General features: G+C 47.0%; 1 protein-coding gene across 5 annotated transcripts in view; it reads left to right on the top strand.

The window, feature by feature from the left end:
* The window catches only part of als2b (alsin Rho guanine nucleotide exchange factor ALS2 b), a 19,552-nt gene extending 9,707 nt beyond the window's left edge, over nt 1–9,845 (top strand). For 2 of the 5 annotated variants that reach the window (XM_045207927.1, XM_045207924.1), the window contains exons 14-35: nt 467–610; nt 879–1,007; nt 1,195–1,218; nt 2,296–2,366; nt 2,661–2,727; nt 2,906–3,096; nt 3,177–3,242; nt 3,342–3,440; nt 3,596–3,760; nt 3,969–4,080; nt 4,178–4,255; nt 4,466–4,599; nt 4,880–5,044; nt 5,199–5,322; nt 5,638–5,795; nt 5,933–6,049; nt 6,407–6,583; nt 6,831–6,876; nt 6,991–7,052; nt 7,172–7,321; nt 7,465–7,561; nt 7,758–9,845. In XM_045207927.1, the coding sequence (XP_045063862.1) occupies nt 467–610; nt 879–1,007; nt 1,195–1,218; nt 2,296–2,366; nt 2,661–2,727; nt 2,906–3,096; nt 3,177–3,242; nt 3,342–3,440; nt 3,596–3,760; nt 3,969–4,080; nt 4,178–4,255; nt 4,466–4,599; nt 4,880–5,044; nt 5,199–5,322; nt 5,638–5,795; nt 5,933–6,049; nt 6,407–6,583; nt 6,831–6,876; nt 6,991–7,052; nt 7,172–7,321; nt 7,465–7,561; nt 7,758–7,796 (2,415 nt within the window). In that variant the 3' untranslated portion in view covers nt 7,797–9,845. The remainder of the gene's footprint in view (nt 1–466; nt 611–878; nt 1,008–1,194; nt 1,219–2,295; nt 2,367–2,660; nt 2,728–2,905; nt 3,097–3,176; nt 3,243–3,341; nt 3,441–3,595; nt 3,761–3,968; nt 4,081–4,177; nt 4,256–4,465; nt 4,600–4,879; nt 5,045–5,198; nt 5,323–5,637; nt 5,796–5,932; nt 6,050–6,406; nt 6,584–6,830; nt 6,877–6,990; nt 7,053–7,171; nt 7,322–7,464; nt 7,562–7,757) is intronic. The other 3 variants (XM_045207925.1, XM_045207928.1, XM_045207926.1) reach the window with 3 other exon arrangements.
* Nucleotides 9,846–12,674: the final 2,829 nt, after the last annotated feature.

Genomic DNA, 12,674 nt, shown 5'->3' with positions numbered 1-12,674 from the left:
CGGCTGACCGACTGACTGACCGACTGGCGACTGACTGACCCGACTGACCGACTGACTGACTGACTGACTGACTGACGGCTGACTGACTGACTGACCGACTGACCGACTGACTGACCGGCTGACTGACTGACTGACTGACTGACTGACTGACTGACTGACTGACTGACTGACTGACTGACCGACTGACTGACTGACTGACTGACTGACTGACTGACTGACTGACTGACCGACTGACTGACTGACTGACTGACTGACTGACTGACTGACTGACTCGACTGACTGACTCGACTCGACTCACTGACTGACTGACTCGACTCGACTGCACTCACTCACTGACTCGACTCACTCACTGCACTCACTCACTCACTCACTCACTCGACTCACTGCACTCACTCGACTCACTCGACTCACTCACTCACTCACTCACTTTCTTGTGTCTCTCTCTCTCTCTCTCTCCTCCATCCAGAGCTCAGTGGACTACCAGAAGCTGCAGGACGGCTGCTCTAAGTTTGAGGCCCTGGCTCTTCATCTGAAGAGGAAGAGGAAGGAGGCAGAGTACACATACCACTTCTGGAAGAGCTTCCCTGGCAAGATGACGGTCAGTGGCCTGGTCAGTTGGTTTGACCACAGCAGTCAGTGCCAGATTCACACTATTGGGCCAATGCGAACCGTACTGTGCTCGATCAGATCTTTTTTTCCCACATTGTCCTTTCCAAGCATGGTTCCAGCAACTATGGTGGCTGTATAACCAGGCCAGGACAGTACAGCTTGGTTCGGTTTGGCTCCATAGTGTGAAATGGGTATAAGATATTTTATTCAGCCCTATATCTCCAGCTTTCCAACCTATTATCCCATTTCACCTGGCGTTCCTGTTCCAGGATTCCCTGCGTAAGCCCCACCGGAGGCTGATCTGTGAGAGCAGTAACAAGGCCCTGACGCTACAGAACTCTGGAAGGTTCTCTGTCAACTGGTTCATCCTCTTCAACGATGCACTCGTCCACGCTCAGGTAAACAGAGCTTCTCACAGCTCTTACAGCTGGCTCTTAGCCAATGTCTTTCTTTCATTCTTTCTTTACTTTATTTCTTTCATTCTTTCTTTCTTTTGTTTTTAACACCCTCAGAGCATTTGATATTAATATATCTGGTGTGTTGACTGACTCCTATCAAGTTGTGTGTTTGTCTTTGTCCTATCAGGGCGTGGTTCCCTATAAAAGCCTTGTAAGTATGCAGCAGCAGCCAGTGTACTGACCCCTAGTCAATGCAGCGCCCCCGTGTGGCCAGGGCTTGGCTTAGGAACGTAGGCCTGCTGTAGCAGCTCTTTAGGCACCTGCTGCCTGCCGCAAACCACAAACACCGGCTTCACAGCTTGAAATAGCACCCGCACAAACACACACACAGTTTTTCTGATCTTCTTTATGCACATACGGTGTACTAACTAACACCCGGCTGGAAAAAGCCTTATTGATTTGCTTTCTTGAAGCTCACAGTAAAGAATGGTAGTTATTTACCTTCTCTGCCTTCTCCCTCAGGCTTTAGCTAATACAACTGCCCCTGAACATTAGGAGCCCCACAGCGGGTTCTGTACACCACTCTACAGTGTGCAGCTGGTCCTCAGCCGAGCCCAGTGCCCCGGCCCTCTGATGCTAGCCTCAGGATACTGTGTGGAAAGCTGAACTGATACCTGTAATAACTAAGGCTCTCTGCAGTATATTGCCTACTTTTATGACATTGTCGTAGTCATAGCAACATGTTGACTCTGCTTACAGACCTCAATATAAACACAAATCCAAAAAGCTAAGACTGACGTTATTGGGTCTTCCCAATGTGTGCGTCTTGGTTATCTAACTAAGATGCCTTTTAACCCATTAAGTTTTTGCGATTCGGAGCCTTAGTTATCATTACTCTGAAATCATGTGACACAACATGTGAGGATCAGCCATCTCAGATTCCCTTCTCTCAAACAGTTTCTCTTCCTTTTTGATTCATGTTTAACTCCAAGGAGAACATTTTCCTGTGATGTGCCACTGTCTCTCTTAGTGTGCACCCACCTAGCTGTGTTTGATGACGTAGTGAGCGTTTCTAGCCCCCGTCGGTTCCACCGTGTGTGCTGTGTCTGTCGGCCTGCCTCGTGCCCTGTTGCCCTCGCCTCTCTGTGTGCCATGCAAATTGGCATCTATTAGGTCATGTGACTGTGTTAGCTCCAGTGCCCTGACTACTTCCCTGACTGTTGACCCAGTGTATCTGTAGCTGAGTGTATCTGTATCCTGATGTCTCTCTTCCCTCCCTCTCCTCCAGTTCTCCACCCACCACGTATTCCCATTGGCCACACTGTGGGTCGAGCCCATCCCGGAGGAGAACACTGGGCTGTGAGTCTGTCAATCACCCTATCTGCCCAATCACAGTGTGTTTATCTGGTGTGTTATTGAGCCCTTAGCTCAGGGTTTCCCAAACTCGGTCCTGTGGGACCCCAAGGGGTGTACGTTTTGGTTTTTGCCCTAGCACTACACAGCTGATTCAGATAATCAACTAATCATCAAGCTTTGATAATTTGAATCAGCTGTGTAGTGTTAGTGCAAAAACCAAAACGTGCACCACTTGGGGTCCCCAGGACCGAGTTTGGGAAACGCTACCTCAGCTGAACTGTGCTATGTTCCATCCAGGTATGGACTGAAGGTGATCTCACCTGAGGAGACCTTCACCCTGCTGGCCTGTTCTTCCATGGAGAAGGTAGGGCACTAGCCAATAACCAGGCCTCACTACTCACCTGCTCAAGTTACAAGTATGTAGTGGGTGTGTCTTTGTAGGTTCTTAGTTGGGTTCTGTTTGTGGAGCGTGTGGTGACAGATAGTGTAACAACCCATTCAGTTCAATTCAATATGACTATTAACCGATGTGTGTTCTCCAGGCTAAGTGGCTTCGCTCCATCAACCAGGCAGTGGACCAGGCCATGAGTGGGGCGGGGCAGTCAGGCTCAGGGGCAGGGCAGAGGGCGGAGCCTCCCATCTCCCGGACCGCCTCCTACACCTTCTACAAGGACAGCCGTCTGAAGGAGGCCACCTACGAGGGCCGCTGGCTGGCCGGCAAGCCCAATGGGAGGTGGGTCTGGATGGGGAAGGAGGGAGGGATGAGGGGTTGTGGAAAGAGCTGACTTATTGTGTGTGTCTCCTTGTTTCCAGGGGTATTGTGAAGTGGCCTGATGGGAGAATTTACACGGGGACGTTCAAGAACGGACTGGAGGATGGGTCAGTCAGTGTTAATCAATCAATAAATCAATTTATCAATCAGCGTGGTCAGAAATAAAGGCATTTCACATTGTTCTGCTATTTGTTTCTGGGTCATAGTTTTGGAGATTACGTTATTCCCAGCAAGACGTTGAACAAGAACGACCACTATCAAGGCCACTGGAAAGAAGGAAAGATGCACGGCATCGGAACATTCAAGTGAGTCTGTTTGGCTTTGTGAGGAGTTAAGAGACCCGTCAGGTTAATAATCACCATTTTGTAAGCGTGCCCTGGAGTTTGCAGACATGTCTGTGTGTACGTTAGCTGTAGGGTTTCTGCTGTGTCTCCTAACAATGTGACTGTCGTCTGTGCAGGTATGCTACAGGTGAGTTGTACGAGGGCTCGTTCCAGGACAACATGCGTCACGGTCACGGCATGCTGCGCAGCGGCACGCTAAACTCCTCCTCCCCCAGCGTCTTCATCGGCCAATGGGTGCACGACAAGAAGACGGGCTACGGCGTCTTTGATGACATCACCAGGTAGTGGACCGCTCCAGCCCACCCTTTTCATACTACCGAGCTGAGCTGTACTGAGCTGGCCTGATTACGCATCCACCATAGTTTACTGAGCTAGCTCAGTACGGTTGGGGTTGGATTGATAGTGTGAAAAGGGTATTAGTGTATCTGAAGTGCTGATGATGTTATGTGGTGACCTGACTGCCTGTGTTGTTCCTGTGTGTTCCGTCAGAGGAGAGAAGTACATGGGCATATGGCAGGATGACCAGCGGCAGGGCACGGGCGTCATAGTAACCCAGTTTGGCCTGTACTACGAGGGAGCCTTCAACAACAACAAGATGCAGGTGAGTCCTGGGCAGTGGGGGTCTTCCTCCTGAAGATATTAGAGGAAAGGAAGATGATCTTCTCTCCATTTGCTCTTTCTCTCTCGCTCTCTCTCAGGGCACAGGGGTCCTGCTGTCTGAGGACGACACCACATATGAAGGAGAGTTCTCGGAGGACTGGACTCTCAACGGAAAGGTCAGTGAAAGAAGGGACAAGCCTGAACACACTCTCTCTCTCTCTCTCTCTCTTCTCTTCTCTCTGTGTCTGTCTGTATCTATCTCTGTCACACACACACACACAGCTTGCACTCACACACATTTTTGCTTAGCCACATACATTTTACAGACATTTGTCCAGACATGTATAATACAGCACATTGCTCTCCCTCCCTCTCCTATCCCTCAGGGTGTGCTGACCATGGCTAATGGGGACTACTTTGAGGGCTCCTTCACCGGGGAGTGGGGTTCCGGCCTGAAGGTCACCGGATCCTACTTCAAACCCAACCTCTACCACTCAGACGGGGACAAGGGCCGCGCTGTGTAAGTCTCTGTATCATTCAATGCCATTGGTTTTAGTATGGTGGAGGATTAGCATATTCAAAGATTTTGGTCTTGATTTAGGTTTTGATCTTGAGTGTTTTGTTTTGTTTTTAAATCATAATGTTAGCAAGGCAATCTGTCTACAGGAGATGTTCCTGCTCTGTTTTTGCATCTATGCCTTGTTAAAGTGTTGAAAGTTTTGAAATGAACCCAGTCAAGTGAATGTGTGTGTATGTGACCATAGAAATAGTCTATTCATTCCTTTTACGTGTGTCTCCAGTAAGTTGGGGCGCCTGGCGGTGCGTCCGGAGGAGAAGTGGAGGGCAGTGTTTGAGGAGTGTTGGAGGAGGCTGGGCTGTGAGGCCCCTGGCCAGGGAGAGAACCAGAGAGCCTGGGAGAACATCGCTGTAGCCCTGACCACCAGCAGGAGACAGCACAGAGACAGGTAGAGAGAACAGAGACACACACAGTACACACAGTACTCACAATCCACCTCACACACACACACACACACACACTCTTTCTCTCTCGCTCTCTCTCTCACTCACACACACACACACAGAGTACAGTAGTCTGTGATATTGATGTTTGTGTTCCAGCCCGGAGTTGAACCTGAGTCGGACTCATAATAGAACTCTGGAGAGTCTGGAGTTCATCCCCCAGCAGCATGTTGGCCCTTTTACCATGGAGAAGTATGACAGTATCCGCCATTACCTCATCAAGGTGAGCCAACGACCCCAGGTGACTTACTAACCCCAACCCTCCTGATCCCCCCTCAGCAGATGGACCCACGCACCAACGTGTGTCTGACGAACAAACATACCAGCACATCACCGTTTGACAATCCTTCAGTATGGTTCAAGAATAATAATAAGGAAGAAATGTCTGAACCTCGTCCTGAGGTGCCCCTCTTCATACTGATTTACTCTCTTTAGTTCTAACATCTGATTTATTCTCATAGAGAAAACATCACAAAATATTAATATCCTGAAACTCACACATTAACCGTAACTGTCCTCCATTTTGTGCCCCCCCCAGGCATGTGACACGCCCCTGCACCCCCTGGGCAGGCTGATGGAGACCCTGGTGGCTGTCTACAGGATGACCTATGTGGGGGTGGGGGCCAACCGCCGCCTTCTACTGCAGGCTGTCAACGAGATCATGTCCTACCTGGCCCGCATCTTCCAGCTCGTCAGGTGCGTGTGTGTGTGTGTGTGTGAGAATTGCCTAAAACAGTTAGATACTATTTTTCCATTCAGTTTGACCCTAGCCTGTGTAAGCTTATATCTGTGTGGAATCTTATCCATGTATGCCTAATGTTTGTGTCTCTCAGGTTCCTGTTCCCAGATCTGCCTGAGGAGGGTGGAGCGATCCCTGAACCATCCTCTGACTCCCAGGACAAGAAGGACTCCAATTGCACAGACAACCAGCTAGAATCCCCCAAACCTGGGTACGACCATAGCATATCCATCCTGTGGAGAGGCTTCAGTGGTGTGGCTATGTAGCAATCATATACTGAAGCCATTGTCGTCTTAGAGATGACTTATCGATAAATATGTAGGCTATGTATTTATGTTTTGATTTGATTGAGAACATCTACAACATGGATCTGTTGCAGTGGAGGGTCCAATGGGAGCTACCTATGGGGGATTATGTACAAAACTATAGAAGATTACATTACAGTGTGTCTTATGTAAAAGAGCATATGTCACTGTTCTTTAAATACAGTTTTCTTCCGGAAGAAAAATAAGTATTTAAGCCCCTGATGTGTGTGTTGAATGATGTCCTGTGTGTGTGGTTTCCCCAGGCGTGTGGTGAGTAGCTCAGCTCTGCTCCTGCCAGTGTTGCTGCCTCGTCTCTACCCCCCTCTCTTCACCCTGTACGCCCTGGAGAAGGAGAGAGAGGACGACGTGTACTGGGAGTGTGTCCTCCGCCTCAACAAACAGCCAGACATGGCCCTGCTCGCCTTCCTCGGAGTGCAACAGTGAGTCTCTCTCGGACTGACCATTGAGGTCATGGATGGGAATGATTAGTAGCCTTTTACGACCGTTCTGATCTCGCAATCTTACGTTCTGTTGAATCCATGTAGCGAAACAGAATGGAAGCTTGCGAGGTCAGGATAGTCGTACGAGGCTAAATGAAAAGGGCCACAAGTTTTTTTCCGATCATGTAACCTGACCTGGAAAAACTGTGGTTATAGCATGTAAAAATTATTCTCTTTTTGCTTTTAGTAAGTTTTGGCCTGTTTCGGTTCCAGTACTGGGGGAGAAGACCGAGGTATGACACCTCTAAGTACATTCTGAATCACATTGCCCTCCTGTGGGTGAAATACAACATTACACCAAGTACATGTTAGACTGTCCTTACTGACCATCTCTCTCCTCTTTCTAGGTTGTATCCAGCACAAAAGACGCCTGTTTTGCCTCAGCAACGGAGACCTTACAGCAGATCAGGTAGGCTTTATCCAGAGCAGATCTATATCGTCATGAATGAATGAGTCTCACTCTCTTTAAGTTATGATATTGTAGTTATATGTGGTTGATGTGTATTAAGGCCGTTTCTTTGTTTTCAGCACAACGTTCACCCCGTCCGACAAGCTGCAGGTGATCCAGCTGACCTTCGAGGAGATCACCAAGGAAGTGATGTCATCTCTGAAGGATAACTTCCTGTGGTCCATGGACGACCTGTTTCCTGTGTTCCTCTACGTGGTGCTGCGCGCCCGGTGAGTTGATGAACACACACGTCTCTATGCTCCTCAGAGATGCACGGACATCCATGATTTTTCTCCAATTAGAATCAGAACTACAAAATCAATTTATATGTGTGTGTGTGTCGTGTGTTAACCAAGGCTGTGTTTCTCTTCAGGATCAGGAACCTGGGGTCAGAGGTGAGTCTGATCGAGGACCTGATGGACCCCTGTGTACAGCATGGAGAACACGGCATCATGTTTACCACACTCAAGGTACACACACTCACTTATAGCATACATTATATGGCAGATACCATCCAAATGCGCACACACACAGACAAACACATAACTTATTCAAATACTTATAACATATTCATGTGATCGATGCATGCTTACACGCACTGCTTCATAGGGAATAAATGAAGCTGTAATTACCTGTATATTAATTTGATTTCCCTCTGTCTGTCAGGCGTGTTACTACCAGATCCAGCATGAGAAGACCACATAAGAACCACAAAGAGTCTACTGTATACAGCAGCAGCTCTCAGTGTAAAGTGGCAGTCAGACAGTCAGCCAATTAGAGGGCAGGGATCGGAGGTTTGGAGTGATACTGTGTCTGGGTCGTCACAGGAGGGTCACGATGACTGACAGACAGGCTGCTGACTGTCCATCTGCTCCCCCGTAGCAGGACCCCTTCCCCCTTACACACACACACATACGTAAACACACACACACTACAAAGCTCCCCGCTCTAACCACTGCCCACTGGTGACCGCATCATCAGGCTCATACAGGTCAGGTTGGCCTCTGGAAGCCCAAGGTGTTGTAAAACAGTTTTGGCCAGTTTATCTGTCCATAGCCTTTGTAACACCTTAGCCCCTGAATGAAGGAACCTGCTTCTTGAGCCGTCTGGAATAGGAGCTTACTGTGATGCTGGCAGAGCCAGTGAAGTTTTAGCCTGATCGTGGACTGTTGTGAATATGACTGGCTATTTACTATTCACGCTATAGTAGTGGCAGAGATGCCTGCCTCATTTGTCGCCCGTCTCTGGTAGTGAAATGGAAGTCTATGAAGAGAAACTGAAACGTTAAAATCCAAGTGAGACTCACCTTAAACATGGAGCATGTCTAATAACAAGACGCCATCTTGAATGTACAGTATGTATGAGTACGCATCACATGGCCACTTGTTGCTTCCATCGGACCTCAGCCCTCAAAGCACATGTTGTTTAATGGACCAACACAATACATCACATTGATGTCACTTTTAACATGGAAAGCGTTTAACTTCACAGTGACATCTAGCCTGCACTCACTCAGACCAACATCAGTTGAAGTTGTTTTCTAGTTGAAATGTAAAATGCACACATGATACAGATTCCGTGTTATTGTTGTATTCATTGTTCTGAAAAATATTAAATATACAGCTCTGTATTCAGGTGATTGAAGATGAGAAGTTGGGTGGCGCTCTGTTTCTCATGTAATGCAGGTAAATGACAGCCAGCTAATGTGCACCTCACCTGCTAGCATTTAAAACATTAAAATTCATACTGTATTATTTGTATTTTTAACCACTCAGTTTTCACAGTATTTATAACGCTACAAGGTGGTTATTTTCAGGTCACTTTGTGTTATTCTACACCAGAGCTAAAACCTCAGCCACCTACATGAAATGTTGACATTTGATGGGTAACACATAGTAGTGGACTGTCTCTTTTCTGTTATAAAGCTCTTCCTGCAATATAGCTAATGTAATTCTGTTGTAATATTCATGTTTGTGGTTCCTCAAATCAGATGGAGACTATTACTAGGAAGCAAGATTAATGTATTTGTTAGGTGTGCTCCTGTCATGCAGACAGACCTATGACATTATTATGCAGTATTTGTTACTACCTGCAAGCCAATCACTACCCTGAAGAAACTGTTCAATTTATTGTGGTCTGATCATGTTGTAATGGCATTGTGATGGTTAGACAGTGACATTGAAGTCTGCCAAAGGCAATTCTTCCTGTTGCAAATTGGCACAATGTTCTTTAAAAATCTTTATGTTTTTATCTCAAATCTGGGCAGAATTATTAATCTGGAGAATAGAATTTGTTACAACTGTTAATTGATTGTTTGATGGGACATGCAGTACATAGGAATTGCTATTTTAAACAGAATTTGATTGTAACCTGGTATTTGGTTGTCTTTATTCAGCTTGTTTGTAATTTGTATGGTATGGTCATTCCATTTCCCCTCATAATTCCTTTGGCAAAGGACTGTGGTTATTTACCTGTATATCTGTTTACACCTGAAACTCATGACATGAGGTGCTGCATGATAGGATATCTCTACAGTGTTTGACCCATAGACTGCATAACATACAGTTTGATCTATGAAGGAAGATATGACTGCTTGTACTTCCAGGTTAAGGTGTGTTCCATTGGACAGAGTTATCTGTATGTTGTCACGTTTGTCTTTTTTAGGGGAATGATGTCAACATTTTGTCTGATGTACATATCTTAATGTAAACAAAGGGCAATAAAGCAAACTGACAAAGTTCCCTTTAAATTAAATTAGCCCCTGTACAAGTTTGTCTTAAATTGTAAACCGTATGTTCCCTGTTACTTTGGTTTAATGGGTTAGATGCTTTGGTTTTAACAGTCAGATTAGAGGTCAAAGATGACTGCTTTGTAAATATCTTTAGTGCTGCTGACAATCCTCTAAGCTTTGTCCCATTTCTAAAAAGCTACAGAGACAGAGGGTGAATTAATGACAATACAAAAATAACTATTTTTAAAGCCAAAACTTTTTACAGTGCAGCAAGATAATCTTAGTTTAAAGTTCAGCAACAAAAATCAATGACTTCATAAATCACCACCAATCACCAGTTTCTGATGGTGTTTGATGAAACAGTGGTAAATAAGTCCACAGTAAGGAGATGAGTGGGTGACAGTCTTAGGCTTAGATTCAATCAGATAGCGGATGTTTTGGCGGTGCCAGGTGGAACTGGAACTGCGTTGGAGCTGTCAAATCGGTGAGCAGCTGCTCTTGTGATCATTGAGGGAGTTCTATTACGCTTGCTGGGGTGGAACTGGGCAATGGCCCGTCACGTCATAGGGCGAAAGCGGGGAGGGAGCAGCGCCCTTCTCAAATCGAACAGTAATCTGAAACATATACAATCTGTTTTTAATAAAATTAATGTTTGCTTTTTATAAAATGCTTTAAATTCAATCACATTTGCATGTTAAAACAAAAAAACCTACTCATTACGCCACATGCTTAATTATGTCACTTTTGTGTTGAGCCGACATCGCAGTGGGCTTTGAACGGGGCACCTGGCTCACGCCCGGGAGGCAGCCCAGGTCTAAAACGAATGCAATCAACTTTCAGCAAAACACACATACACGGGTGCCCGGGTGAGATTAAATGAACCCCCACAATGTGTTCACACATACAGTACAATGGGAGTGGGTGTGGCATGCACAGGGGAGGACCAGGAGTTTGATCTCAGACTTCTATTTAGGACTGGTATCCTATCCAGAGATGCCAGATTGACAGTGAGGACAAACCCAGCCTGCCTCTCTCCTTCCACACTGAAATGAAATATACAGTCAGTGCCAAGAGTGTGCTGACTGTCATCAAGGCGAAGGGTGGCTATTTGAAGAATCTAAAATCTAAAATATATTTTGATTGTTTAATACTATTTTGGTTACTACATGATTCCATGTGTGTTATTTCAAAGTTTTGATGTCTTCAGTATTATTCTACAATGTAGAAAATAGTAAAAATAAAGAAAAACCCTTGAACGAGTAGGTGTTCTAAAACTTTTGACCGGTAGTGTAAGTATTCAGACCCTTTGCTATGACACTTGAAATTGAGCTCAGGTTCATCCGGTTTTCATTGATCATCCTTGAGATGTTTCTATAACTTCATTGTATTCCACCTGTGGTGAATTAAATTGATTGGACATGATTTGGAAAGGCACACACCTGTCTATATAAGGTCCCACAGTTGACATTGCAGGTCAGAGAAAAACTAAGCCATAAGGTCGAAGGAATTGTCTGTAGAGCTCCGATACAGGATTGTGTCGAGGTACAGATCTGGGGAAGGGAACCAAAAAATGTCTGCTACATTGAAGGTCCCCAAGAACACAGTGGCCTCTGTCATTCTTAAATGGAAGAAGTTTGGAACCACCAAGACTCATCTAGGGCTGGCCGCCCGGCCAAACTGAGCTATCGGGGGAGAAGGGCCTTGGTCAGGGAGGTGACCAAGAACCCGATAGTCACTCTGACAGAGTTCCTCTGTGGAGATGGGAGAACCTTCCAGAAGGACAACTATCTCTGCAGCAGTCCACCAATCAGGCCTTTATGGTTGAGTGGCCAGACAGAAGCCACTCCTCAGTAAAAGGCACATGACAGCCTGCTTGGGGCTTGCCAAAAGGCACCTAAAGGACTCTCAGGTCTGGAGGAAACCTGGCACCATCCCTACGTTGAAGCATGGTGGTGGCAACATCAAACTGTGGGGATGTTATTCAGCGGCAGGGACTGGGAGACTAGTCAGGATCGAGTGAGAGATGAACGGAGCAGGGTACAGAGAGACCTTGAAGAAAACCTGCTCCAGAGTGCTCAGGACCTCAGACTGGGGCGAAGGTTCTTCTTCCAACTACGGGAACGATGGAAGGAGAGGAAGTCCGATTCCACTCGCCCGCCCAAGGATTGCACCGCGCCTCCGAGGCATCCCGGAAGTACCCGACGGCTCGGTTGCAGAGAGAACCCGAGGCTACCAGAGTTCCGCCGAGAGGCTCCGAAGGCTGCCGATTCACCTCTTCCCGAGCCGATGCAACTAGGCAGAGCTAGGCTGTCTCCATTTTGTGTCCACCTGTCCACTAAAAGACCAGGCCCACCGGTAGGAGCGAGTACTCTGGTGGGCCATACGGATAACTTTTCCTCTCCCCTTACTCGTACTCCCTTTCATGCCATCTTGCTGTGGGGGAACCAGTTAAAATCTCTCGGTACTCATCGACACTGGGGCCGATGAGAGCTTTATGGACGCTGCCCTGGCGTCCGAGCTAGGCATCCCCACTCAGCCCCTCTCCATTCCCATGGACGTTAGAGCGCTGGACGGGCGCTCTATAGGCCGGGTCACCCACAATACCACCCCCATCAACCTACGAGTATCAGGAAACCACAGCGAGACGATCCAATTCCTGCTAATTATGTCTCCTCAGGTTCCCGTGGTATTGGGTTTCTCTTGGCTCCAGCGACACAACCCTTTCTATTGACTGGTCTACTGGTGCCATCATGGGCTGAAGCCCGTTCTGCCATGCTCATTGCCAGAAGTCAGCGCAGCCTGCCTGGGACGTCTCCTGGGGGCTCGGAAGTTGCCTCGGATCTCCCCGCCAT

This window comes from Coregonus clupeaformis, chromosome 26 (assembly GCF_020615455.1).
Source record: "Coregonus clupeaformis isolate EN_2021a chromosome 26, ASM2061545v1, whole genome shotgun sequence".
Classification (NCBI taxonomy): domain Eukaryota; kingdom Metazoa; phylum Chordata; class Actinopteri; order Salmoniformes; family Salmonidae; genus Coregonus; species Coregonus clupeaformis.
Note: the sequence above shows the minus strand (reverse complement) of the source record. Positions and strands in the feature narration are given on the sequence as shown.